This window comes from Thalassophryne amazonica, chromosome 4, assembly GCF_902500255.1.
Source record: "Thalassophryne amazonica chromosome 4, fThaAma1.1, whole genome shotgun sequence".
NCBI classification, from domain to species: domain Eukaryota; kingdom Metazoa; phylum Chordata; class Actinopteri; order Batrachoidiformes; family Batrachoididae; genus Thalassophryne; species Thalassophryne amazonica.
In genome coordinates this window covers 143,511,322-143,524,534 of record NC_047106.1, presented here as the reverse complement: position 1 = coordinate 143,524,534, position 13,213 = coordinate 143,511,322, and the positions used below count along the sequence as shown (strand labels likewise).

General features: G+C 44.7%; 1 protein-coding gene across 1 annotated transcript in view; it reads right to left on the bottom strand.

Moving 5' to 3' along the window:
• arrb1 (arrestin, beta 1) overlaps nucleotides 1-13,213 on the bottom strand; it is a 261,216-nt gene that overhangs the window by 33,336 nt on the left and 214,667 nt on the right. Inside the window, 4 exon segments of the mRNA XM_034168704.1 lie at nucleotides 6,383-6,431; nucleotides 8,341-8,411; nucleotides 8,503-8,526; nucleotides 11,451-11,534. Of these exon segments, the coding sequence (XP_034024595.1) occupies nucleotides 6,383-6,431; nucleotides 8,341-8,411; nucleotides 8,503-8,526; nucleotides 11,451-11,534 (228 nt within the window).

Genomic DNA, 13,213 nt, shown 5'->3' with positions numbered 1-13,213 from the left:
TAACACATGTAGTGAGGAAACTGATCCGACCCATTGAGATTATCACGGCAGTATTACGGGTGTATTATGAATGCATCGAGCACGTGTTGCGCGTGCACGGCATCTGCATTGCGGTCATAAAAGAAGCGCACTCGGGCCGTTGGCATCACTATTCACACCAACAATACAGCCTCTGGAGCGTTTGCTGGACTTTACAAGTTGATCACAGAGTTAATGTTCATGTTGTCATGCAGGGGTTAACTGTTCATGAGTTTGGGGAGCGGGAGGGGGGAAGCCGCTCGGGTGTGAGACAGTGTTTTTTTTTTTTATTGAGAGTGTCACAGAAAACAGACTTCAGCGTGAGTTGTGGCTAAACAGCAACTCTTCCTTTTGTTGGTGTTAAATAAAAGTCCTGGATTGCAGCAGCTACGTCTTTGTGGATCTACACAGCCGGACCGGCACTGACTGTCGCTTTCTGCCACACTTTGGGTTTACGTGACGTGTTTGTTATGCATTCACAGATTGTCCGCAAATCAGCTGCAAAGCAGATGTAATAAAAACGCTTTATTCGTGGCCAATCTGTATGCATTTGCTACAATATATTTTAGTTTGTGATGTGGACATGATGGGCATGATATATATCTGTTTTACACACTGTCCCGGTCTGCTGTCAAGCTGTAGTTGTGGATATCAGCGGTTAACAGCAGATATACAGCACATAGAGTATGTATTGTGTATGAATTGAGTATACGAGGTCTATTAGAAAAGTATCCGACCTTATTATTTTTTTCAAAAACCATATGGATTTGAATCACGTGTAATTGCGTCAGACAAGCTTGAACCTTCGTGCGCATGCGTGACTTTTTCCACGCCTGTCGGTTGTGTCATTCGCCTGTGAGCAGGCTTTGAATAAGGAGTGGTCCAGCCCCCTCGTCGTTGTTTCATTGCCAGGAAATGGCGGAATGATTTGGGCTTTTTTCCATCAAAATTTTTTCAGAAACTGTTAGAGACTGGCAGCTGGAAACCATTTGAAAAATGTATCTGGCTTTCGGTGAAAATGTTACGGGCTTGGTAGAGAATAAGGAGTGTTACTGTCGCTTTAAGGACGGCCCCCAGTGGCTGTGGGGCGCGCCACGCTCCGAAGCCGCCATTGACAGGCTGAACGACCATTTCTTTCTAAACGGATGGCTGTCTGGATCCGTGACCATCGTGTGCCATTTCTCTGGTTATCACAAGAGCTGGACATCAACCATTTTCCGGCAGATTTCACTTTTAACAAGAGATTTTGTCATGGAAAGCCGAGCGGAGGCTTCACGCGTCACGATGGATTCGCTACTGGAACGAGACAAAACCACCTCTGTTTTGGTCTCACAGGACGGCTTTGAGATGGCGTTCAGACAGATGTCGGTGGTTTTTCCATCAAGTGATTATCTGAGAAACTGTGGATGTGCCTGGACATGCCAGAATATGTCCCGTGAGACTTCATCACGGCGTTGCTGTGCGCCATGCAGCACCGCCGTGACGCGCGAAGCCTCCGCTCCTCTTTCCATGACAAAAACTGCTGTAACAGTGGAATGTGCCGTTCATTTCCAAACTGGACGCTGTGTTTTATCCGGGATATCGTCTGACTAGCACAGGAATTGTGAAAAGACATGGACATCAGCACTTTTTCGGCACATTGAGACAGACATGCGGAGGAATCCCGCGCGTCGTGGCGGTGCCGCATGGCGCAAAGCAATGCCGTGATGAAGCCTCACGGGACATGTTCTGGCATGTCCAGGCACATCCACAAATTCTCGGATAATCACTCGATGGAAAAACCACTGACAGCTGTCTGAACGCCATCTCAAAGCCGTCCTGTGAGACCAAAATGGAGGTGGTTTTGTCTCGCTCCAGTAGCGAATCCATCGTGACGCGTGAAGCCTCCGCTCGGCTTTCTATGACAAAATCTCTTGTTAAAAGTGAAATCTGCCGGAAAATGGTTGATGTCCAGCTCTTGTGATAACCAGAGAAATGGCACACGATGGTCACGGATCCAGACAGTCAACCGTTTAGAAATGAAATGGTCGTTCAGCCTGTCGATGGCGGCTTCGGAGCGCGGTGTGCCCCACAGCCGCTGGGGGCCGTCCTTAAAGCGACAGTAACACTCCTTATTCTCTACCAAGCCCGTAACATTTTCACCGAAAGCCAGATAAATTTTTCTAATGGTTTCCAGCTGCCAGTCTCTAACAGTTTCTGAAAAAATTCTGATGGAAAAAAGCCCAAATCATTCCACCATTTCCTGGCAATGAAACAGCAATGAGGGGGGGTGGACCAGTGCTCACTCAAAGCCTGCTCACAGGTGAATGACGCAACCGACAGGCGTGAAAAAACTCATGCATGCGCATGAAGGTTCAAGCTTGTCTGACGCAATCACACGTGATTCAAATCCATATGGTTTTTGAAAAAAAATAATAAGGTTGGATACTTTTCTAATAGACCTCGTATATGGAGTATGTGAGGTGGATGTTATCTGCATCCAGATTTTTGAACAGCTCAAAAATCCTGGCTGCAGACATGTGTGCCTCTGCGGATGATCACGGACGTGTTCGGATGACGGCCGACTCATACAGGCATGTTACACAGATATTGCGGATGTTTGGCGAATATGGGCCAATTCTGTGCGCAATCCATACGCAAATCCTCCTAAACGCCAGTGGGACAGGGCCCTTAGTGATTTTCCGGTCAGGCTGGGACTTGAACCGAGGATCCTCTGGTCTCAAGCCTGAGTCGATGGCTGTATGTGCTCTCCTCTCATACTTCTCCATTCCTGGGTGCTCCACACACAATCTTCTCAGAATGTGTGCTCTCCACTCCTCTCCTGTAGCCTGTAGTAACACAGCTCCAATGCCATTCTTGGACGAGTCAGTGGATATTTTGATCTGTTTTTTGAAGGACAATACGGCTCAGTGGTTAGACTGGTTTTCAGACGTGTCCACTCCTTGTCATGACCACCTGCCCACTTCAACTCCCACTTGTCGAGCAGCAGTTCTCTCACATGCACTTGTGATGGAGGCCATATTTTTCTTGTGTCTCTTTTGGTGTTTGCACTTTGTAGATGGTCCCTACGTTTCTCTGCTGTCTGCTCCTTCAGGTCAAAGTTAGTTTTCCAGCTCATATGGATAACAGTAAGGTTGTAGCTCGTTGTCTACCTTCCTGGGGTTACAAACTAGTGTTGTTTGTTTTTCTACAATGTTTCTCTTGAGATTATTGATCTGTGAACTTTGAATCTGTGAATATGTTTCTAACTTTAGTCTCCAGCGGAGGTTTCTGTCCTCTGAGTTTGACAGGTGGACCGTCCCAGTCAAACTCCCCAACTGACACTGTCCCCGGAGCGGGACACACCCAGCGGGGTTGGACGCTTGACATCAAAAGTGAGAGCTGCTCGGATCACCTCTCCAACTCTCCAGCTGTAGTGACCCCCCCGGGTGCTAGGGTTTGCGATCAAGATCTCTGGCAGTAATTGATCCATAAACTGAAGGATATTCACGTTTTGCAAGACCTGTGTTTTGGGAGATATTTTTTCAGTATTCCCATTTTGCAATTAATGGTTTACAGATAATTCACGATTTGCAACCGATTCACGTTTGGGGGGTTAACAGCGTTTCGGGGACTCGCTGGTGTGTCCAGTTTCATGTTTCTATACCTTCAGTAATTCCCCCTTTAAACTTGCACATAATATAAACGATCACGTTACATATCAATATACTCAGAACAATCTCAGTTATCTGAACATGAGACATGTATTGACCAGACATAATTTGGATGTAAAGCTGAAAACATGAAATGTCTTTTGACAAATTGTTTAAATCTTTAGTGAAAATAAACTTTTATTTATGTGGATGAACTTTCTGGCTTTAGAAACAGTTTTTGCCAAAGTCACTGGATCAGAGAAAAAGTGTAATCCGACATATAAAGCAATTTATCTGTCCATCTGTGTGTGTGTGTGTGTGTGTGTCTGCAGACCATATATGGCTAAAGAGGTGCAGCCTGGGTGACCCGTCCAGGACAAATGAAGTCTGACCACCAACAAGCTCAGCTAACAGGCTAACCTCGGTTCAGGTGTTTTTTTTATGTCTGCCAAGGATGTAATAAAATTACCTGCTTTTGTCTGTCTGTCTGTCTGTCTGACTGACTGTTAGCAGGATTATGTCAAACGCATCTTGATGAAATTTTCAACACAGGTACATATTTTGCCATTGAAGAATCCATTCAAATTTGGAGGTGATCTGGATCCAGACCTGGATTCTGGATCAAGTTTCACTTACATCAAAACAACTTCACAGATGCTCACCAAACTTGCACCACAGATAGATATTAGGGCTGGAAGACTCCACTGAATTTTGGAGATGATCCAGATCCTGATTGGTAGATGTCAGAAATCTCTGATTGCTCTAGTTACATCATATTTTTGGGGGCTGAGTGGTGTTTCTCATATAACAATTTTGGATGTGGCCATGAAAATGATTTCTTCAGTAACCACAGATTAATGACCTAATGTCCTCAAGATACCGACAAAAGGACAGCACCCATGGCCAGTATTTACAGTCCTCTTCAGTTGTCATTCTCTGATCTTTTGAATTACTTTTGAATCTTTTGAATTTGCATATGAGTATTTCTGCTAGTATACTATAAAAAACATTTTCGAGCAATGTATAATAAATGTCTAAAATTAAAATCCGTGCCCTGCAGTGTGGCAGCACTGCCTGCTGGGAACTGCACAGCACGGACCTGGAACACAACACAATCAAATCCTTCAGTGACTCAAACACTGACATCCACACCACTAAAATCCAAAACTGTCGCACGCTGCTCCTGATGAACAAATAATCCCACCAAGTGTGAGTTTGTGAGTCAGTTTCCTGTCTGTGAGACTAAATAAAAACATAAGTGTGTGTGGTTGTGGGAAGGTTCTTTTTGGGGTTTGTTTATTGGTGTGTTTCACTGAGAATCACAGACTGATTCCAAAGAGTTCAGTCCATTTGGCTCCAGAGTGGTAGGTTCCTGGTTCAAGACCACCCCCACAGCAAAATCACCAGTGTTAAATTAACACTGACAGTGTACATATGGTCCCACTCTGGGTCAGAGTAGGACACCTGTCCCAGCTGCCTGTGAGTGCCAGAGTAGATTTTAAGGCTCACCTATAAAATACTGAAAGCACACGCTGCCTCTTATCCTGTGGAGCTCATGAAGCTTTAGGATGCAGACTTACTCTGTGGAGTAACCTGCCCCTGGAGGTCAGAAGGTCAAGCTGTGTTGAGTCCTTTAAAGCCAGTCTTATTTTCTCTACTTATATAATTAAGGTTCATTTCACTCATTCATTCATTTTCTAAACCCACTCATTCCAATTAAGGGCCATGAGTGGGGGTGGGGGGTCCTATCTCAGTGGTTCCTGGTCAAGACAAGGGGTTCACCCTAGACGGCACCCCACTCTGCATTTATTTAAACTCATTTTATTTGCGTATTGTATCTTTAGATTATGTTTATAATGTCTGTATATTTGGTTTTGATGTGACTTCTTTGGTTACAGCAAGAAGGTCATGGGATCGCTTCCCGTCCTTTCGGTGTAGAGTTACATGTTCTCTCTGTGTCTGTGTGGGTTTTCTTCCACAGTCTAAAAAAGCATGCTTATTTAGGGTCTGCTCCCCTCTCCGCCCCTGAGCAAGGCAGCGTCTCTACATCTGGAGTTGGTCCCCGGGCGCCAGACTGTGGCTGCACACTGCCCCTAGTGGTTGGATTGTGTCTAAAAAATGCAGAGGACACGTTTCGTTGTATATATGTGCAATGAAAATAAAAGCTCTAGATCTATTATTATATTAGACCAGATGCTGTTCTTCTCACAGGTAATAGAGCTGAATTTTATCTGTGTCATTGTGTATTTTGTGTCCCTTTAATTAAGGTGTAATAAGTTGCGTTGCATTGTGCGGATGTTGTCATCATTACTTCTCACTGATGATAAACGGTGGCAGCATGTCACATCACTGCAGTGCTCTGAAAGTAAAATTTGAATTATTACTGTTGAATAGAAATGGAGGTTTAAGCTGTGACTGAGTGGAAGGATTCTGTGGATCTGTTGTGGATTTTCTTGCTGCTGCAGGCAGAAAACGACGCCTTCTTCCTGATGAAATAATGGATCGTGTGTTTGCTCAAATATTTTCCTGATATGGCTTCTTTTCGGCGTGCCGCCCATTTCCTGCTGCCGCCATCAGCCACTTAGTCAGCCGTTAGAACGCATTATGACTGAAACACGAGCTCGCCGCTAATGCACAGCAGCACCACTGATGAGGTCATAAACGCCAGCTCAGCCAATCAGAGGGCGGTGGTGAAGAAGCATGGACAGGAGGTAGAAGAGGGGAAGTCTTACTGTGTGTCAAACTGGATCAGGTTTGTGTCGACCGGAGCTTCATCTGCACCTGAGACAAAGACACAGAGAGCTGTTGTTGGTGCCTTTTGCTCTTCACTTCACAGTCTGATGCTGGCATTCATCTTTATGACATCACTCATCCTTCTCAGTGTCTCTGAGGACCACCTGGATCATGACCACATGTCCAGTCTGTCACAGCTGACAATCCCTCATCATGTCAGCGGTCCCCCTCGCCCGAGTCTTACCGGGCAAATGTTCATTAAACACAGACCCAGAGATCCTCCAAAGACACCTGGTACCAAAGACATCACGTCCTCATCTTAGATCACCGGTTAGAGTCCAAGTCTGACAACCAAACAGCAAGACAGGAAGCACCAGGACCCTGAAGACGTGGATCTTATATCGTTCCTGCAAAGACATTAGCATCACCAAACACCTCCATCTCAAACCCATGACACCGCTGAAGGAATTAGAAGTATCAGCGGCTGTGAGTGGAGAGACTGTTGCTTCTCCAGTCACCACTAAGTGGTCAGCTGGAAGACAAAAGGACTTTATGAAGTCAGATATAAGGCCCGAGTGCTTATCTCCACTTGTCCCAATTCAGGGGCTGCATCCCTCACAGTGGTGAACCTCGGCTCATTTCGAAGGCTCCTTGGAATGTGGTTGACAAATGCCACCTTCTTTTCTCTGGAAACAAAGGAATCAACAGATGTGTGCTTCACGCCTCAAACAACACCAAAAGTCATCATGTGGTTTTTTTTTCACCTATAACAAAATGATTGAAAAAAAAAAAAATGAAGGGACAATTTCGGACTCTATGTGCTTGTTGAGTGCAGACATCAAGCTTGCTTGGTAACTGGGGCTGGAGCGGTCCGCAGGCTGGACCGTCTCTTTCAGAATGATTTGTTCCAGCTCCACTGTCTTAGAAAGCCAGATCTTTGTAGGATGCAGCCTTAGAAAGATATGGCCCCTGAATTGGGAAACAGCCTACAGCTCCTGGTGGACAAGAAGCCAGTCCATTTTCAATGTCCAATTTATTTTCATTTATATAGTGCTAAATCACAAGAAAGTTGCCTCAAGACACTTCACACAAGTAAGGTCTGACCTTACCAACCCCCGGAGCAAGAACACAGGCAACAGTGGTAAGAAAAAACTCCCTCTGATGATATTGAAGAAGAAACCTTAAGCAGACCAGACTCAGAGGGGTAACCCTCTGCTTAGGCCATTCTAACGGTTACAAGGTTTTTACAAAGTTTTACAAAGCAGAAGAAACAGAAAACGGGAAATCAAACATTTGTTGCATCAGCTTCAAGCATGACATCTCACGGTCAGTCCAGCATCCTGTTGTCCACAGACACCGCTCCCGCACAACGCCCTCCGCACCTCGGTCAGAGAGAAAAAGAGCAGAATCAGTCAGCCAGAAAAACCTCACCTAAGGTATCAGCAAATAAATCGACAGGAGAGCAGAGAAAATGTTAAGGTGATTGCTGGCCGCTAGCCCTAAGCTTCATGAACAGAAGATGAAGTGTCTTCTTTAAAGACACAGACTGACAGTACAACCAGGAATCAAACCCAGATCTAGATATTGGTTGTCCAAATCCCTAACCCACTGAGCTACTTGCTTCTTCCATGTTTGTCCTTAGTCACATTCCTACGATGTCATCATGACACAATTACAATTAAAAAAAAAAAAAATTTGTGGACGTGTTCACACAGAGATGGTTCAGCTCTAATCTGACCCCTGGTAGACTAATTTCCAGTTCTGTCTACAGTGAAACTACAAATAAACCCAATGAAGCACGACTAAAGCTCAGCTTCAGTTTCTGCTACTTCTTCAAACATTCAGGTGACTGAATTCACTTGACTGCCCCCTACAGGAGGGGAGGCAGCAAATAAATGTTTAGTGAATGTGAGCTCATCCTTTGGGTTGAGTAAAAGAGCAGATCTTAAACTCTCACCGTCTCTGAAGATGGATTCTTCAGGTGGTTTTGGGTGCATCAGTGTGAAGGGCAGTTCAACCGAAACATCGCTAGAAACGTCGCAGAAACATGACAGTCGGAATGTTTGTTTAGGTGGCCTCTGTAAATCACCATGTTCACAGACAGGAAGTGAAGCTTTACCTGGCAGCCAGATCTCCCAGGAGTCTGAAACAAACAAACAAACAAACATCAGTCAGCGTCAGAGTCTGTCCACTCATCATTACCAACACTGTCTCTTCTGTTGGCCCGTCAATGACCGGCTGAGACGTGCACAAACAACATTTTTAATTTTATTTTCACAATATTGTGACTTCCTTATTCTTAAAATATGGACTTTTCCCCAAAAATGTCTTTCACTTCCTAACCCAGTAGGCCCTGTTCCAGTCCCTGTGTGCTGACACGGAGTGTAAGACCAATACGGCTCAGCAAACATATTTAAAGACATTTACCTGCCCATCATCACACAGCCCACTTTAACAAAATAAGGAATTAGAAACGAAGATGAAATGGCTGAAGCAGAAGGAAATGAAGAAATTCCATTTCAATTCAATTTATTTATATAGCACCAAATCACGACATAAGTCACCCAAAGGTGCTTCACAAGAGTGACCTCACCAAACTGCCTGAGCAAGTAGGCAACAGGGAGAAGGAAAAACTACCTCAGACGTTTTTGAGGAAGAAACCTCAAGCAAACGGGCGATTCAGAAGGGGGACCCTGCTTAGATAAAAACTAATAACAAAGATCAAATAAACAGAATACAGCAAACATGGAAGGATTATTATAGTCCTTAGAAGCAGAAGTTAATGAAACAGCTCAAGTTGAAGGAAATGAAACAAAGTTGGGCAACTCGTTAAACGGGTGTTAAGGCCCCTTCACACATAACACAATTGAAGCCGACTGGCGCACGAAGGAGGAATTGCATGCCACTCGTGAAAAACTGGAGTCGCCTCAAACGCCTCATGCACCTGTCGCCACAACCATTCGCGTACACCAGCAGCCGAAAGACAGCGAGTGTCCATTAGACCCCCTCTCAGCAGGTGTCAGCCAAATTCCAGGTGCCACACACGAACATCCAACACCGCTCGTTGGGCACTTAGAAAAGGCAGAGCTTTTCTAAGTGCCCAATGAGCTCAAAATGACAGATATTCGCCCGAGTTAGACGAGAGCAAATATCTGTCATTTTGGGCAACTGGGCATGGACGGAGGGCCTCTGAAAATGCATACCGCCCTCCAAAAGCATGTTATTGTATTAATATCATACTATGCAGAAAATTACCATGAGGCACGTGCCACTGCGGGATGTCCCCACATTGTAATAATTAAAAGACATATCACATTTGCAATGCGTTCACCAGTGGATCATGCTGGACACACCATGCCGACTTATGTGTTCATGACATGGAATCAGTCTCTTCATGAGACGAGAGCCTGGCTGATGTCTTCATGGGATGACTGCATCAGGTAATTCAAGTAAAACATAAGAGGGTGAACATTAATCCACATTGTTTCAGGACTTCCTGGTGTATGTCTAGGCGGAGGCTAAGTCCACTCTTTAGAACAGGAATTAAGCATTATAAATATATATTTTTTGCTGCGCTGCTGTGTGCGCAACTTTCCACGTGCTTGCACTGTGTTCATGCGCACAAACACGAGCGTGCACGAAACCATTGCCATGGTATCATGCACACCTGTCTGACTGTGTGTCCCTCCTGACTGCAGGTGAAATGTTTTGCGGGTCCCCATTTCATTTTTTGCTTGCAGATTTTCAGCCGGTTTCTGCTTTTTTTTTGCCCAATTACATGTTATGTGTGCAGGGGCCCTTAGTGAGGGTTTCAGTCCCCAATGGTCTTCTGCCAGGCAGGGTGTTTGTACTGGATGATCTCCAACAGCAGATCTTGCAGTAGGAGCACACTTCTAAATTGGCTTTCATTGGCGGGGGGGGGGGGGGGGGGGACCTCCACCTTGCTGAGGAGTGTTGGGTAATTTGTTTCTGCCTGCTCTGTCTGTGTTCAAAACAAGTACTCTAGGTCCCCTCCTGCCAGTCTCCTCCAACTGCTCCTGGCCCCTCACCAATCCTGATCCCACATCTTGCAGTTCTCTGTCACCTGTCCGTCTCCTAGAACACAGTGTCTTTTGAACAACTGACAGGTTTTCAAAGAAGCCCATTTTATACCTTTGCCCAAGCTCCTCTGCCCAAGCATAGCAAACAGCCAAGGCACATCTCTGAATGGGTACCCCATGGGGGTACTCCCTGTATACATTGTTTCTGATAGCACCCCCCAGCTTATTTCCTGGTTCTCAAAGGAGTTCTGTAGGTGAATTGGTGCACTGGCCAATCTGTCACTGGGGTACTATTGGACTAGAGGTGGTACCCCAATGATGGAACAGTACAATCAAGAACTGGAGATGGTGCTCGGTTGCCTGGTGTTCAATCCATCCAGTGTAATGGATGAAGCAGGTGTTGTGGGTGGACTATGCTTACCACTTACTCCCCATCTCTACTGCTATCATTCTTTCACTGTGCCTATAGCTGCCAGCTTCCACTCTTCCTGGAGGTAGAGAGCGACGTAGTGGTACCCTCGGCACACACTTTGCTCTGGCACTGCCATCTCATATGACGCGGGGCTCAGGCAGCGCTACTGCACTACAGACAGCACTCTGATACTCTGTGTTACATGGAAGGGGAAGCACCTCTGGCTTTCCACTTGAAATTTGCTCCTTAAGGGTAATGTGAGAAGTTGGCTCCTTGGTTTATTGGCCCCTTTAATATCTCGAAGGTTATGACTTTTTGCTTGCTGTTTTTTTTTTTTAAGTTCCTTGCCTGTTATTAAGATCCTGACCCTCTGCCTGTGATTTTGGATTGTCTTTCTGAAATGCCCTTCTTGAATACTGTTGGCCATCAGACTGTCTAGTCTGTGTGAACCGACCCTGGCAGCCCATCGTCTGAAGCTGAGGGTCTCCATCTGTGCTAAAACCATTACTGTTACAGGGACAAATAGTTCATGCTTTCAGTTTAATGGTGTTTTTTTTAATTGGTAAGTTAGACTGGTGGTGGTGGCAGATGTTTGTGTCACTGGAAAGTACATACCCGCCTCGAGACACGACCAGCTTCACCTTGACTTTATACGATACGATGATACCGAGGATCTCCTTATTGGCTCCTTCCTTTAACCTAAAACAAACAGATGTAAAAGTAAACCAGCCTGTCTTAAAAGGTGCAGTACCTTAAACAGCCAGCAGATGCTGTTCACATGAAAATCCAAATATAATAATGTGAGGACAGTTCTTATACAGCAGAGGGCGCTGACTGCAGAACAACATTAACAAGATGATACAACTTTTAGAAGATTTGGCAAAAATGTCATGAAAAAAAATGATGTGAGTTTGCTCATCTATGTTGGGTACCAATTTAGTGTTTTTCATGGCAGCTGTGCCCAAATCCACTTGAAATGTTGGACCAGCTTTCTTGTGGTGTCAAATACCACAGCATTATAAGTAAAGCTGCTTGAGCAGGTAGACCTTTTCCCCAAATACCATGTGGTGTTAACATAGGTAGACCTGAAAAACCACCAGAACATTTACCATATGCAATGAGTGCAGTTCTTAGGTATCTTACTCAGCAGTTTACTTTTTATCATGGTGGACAGGTTTACTGGGAACATGATTCAGGACTTCACTGGTGACCCACGTTACTGAGACTTGAGAGGGCTCATACTGCAAGACCGATGTTAACTCCTAAGTCTGTTTAAATGTCATGGACTGGGAGAAGATTTGAGACTTTCATTGTAATTTACAATGCTGAGAAGTGACTGACTTGACAAGGACTGAGGTTAAGAGTGTCTCTTTAGCCAATGTCATTTATTGATTAGTCAGCCGCTGTGTTTCAGACTCACACTGTTAGAAAACCTTTGATTCATCCATCACTGTTGTCACACATTGTTTAGTCAGAGGATGTTCAGTTATGCATTGTTTAACCACTTATTCATTGACATTTGGTCAGTCAATCAACCAATCAGTCAATCAATCAATCAATCAATCAATCAATCAATGCGTTCCCTCAGGAATGATCAAATATCCCAGAATGATCAAGTATCCAGCAGTTCAATAAAAATAAATCAATAAATAAATAATCCAGTCCAAGTGGATAAATAATCCAAGTGAATGAATAAATACATTAAATTGGGGTCATCTGGTCATGAATCCATGTATTAAGATAAGATCAACTTTATCAATCTCAAAGAAAATTATTTTGCCAGAGTACAGGAACAGTAAACAGTGAATGTTTTTTACAATAAACACAACAACTTTATGCAAAATGACTAGAAGAAATTTGCACAAGATGTTCAACAATATTGCACATAACTCTGAATAACTCTGTTCATTATGTATTGGTCCTGCAGAAGGGGGAGGAGTTATACAGTCTGATTGCCACAGGTAGGAAAGAGCTCCTGTGGTGTTCTGTGGTGCACCTCGGTGATATTGACAGTAGTGTTACAAAGTCTCACAGCTGCCGGGACAATGAGCAGCTAAAGCGCTGTTTGTGTTCTGCAGCACAGCTGTCCTACATCCTCTTTGACAAAAAAAAAACAAAAACACAACAGTTCAGCACCACGGCCAGTTCCCGCTGGAGCTGTAGATCTGTCAGTGACAGCTGCACCTCAGACATACGCCTGGTGACTAGAAAGTCCTGCCACAGTCGTGCGAGTTTCTGAAAACAGGAAGACAGTCTTACAAATTTGTGCGACATACACACTGCTGTCCCACAACAATGTTGCCACCATTGTGCATATGGTGTGTGTTACTGCCTTTACGACATTCGTTAAAGAGCCCCGTACTCTTTAGGGGGATGTG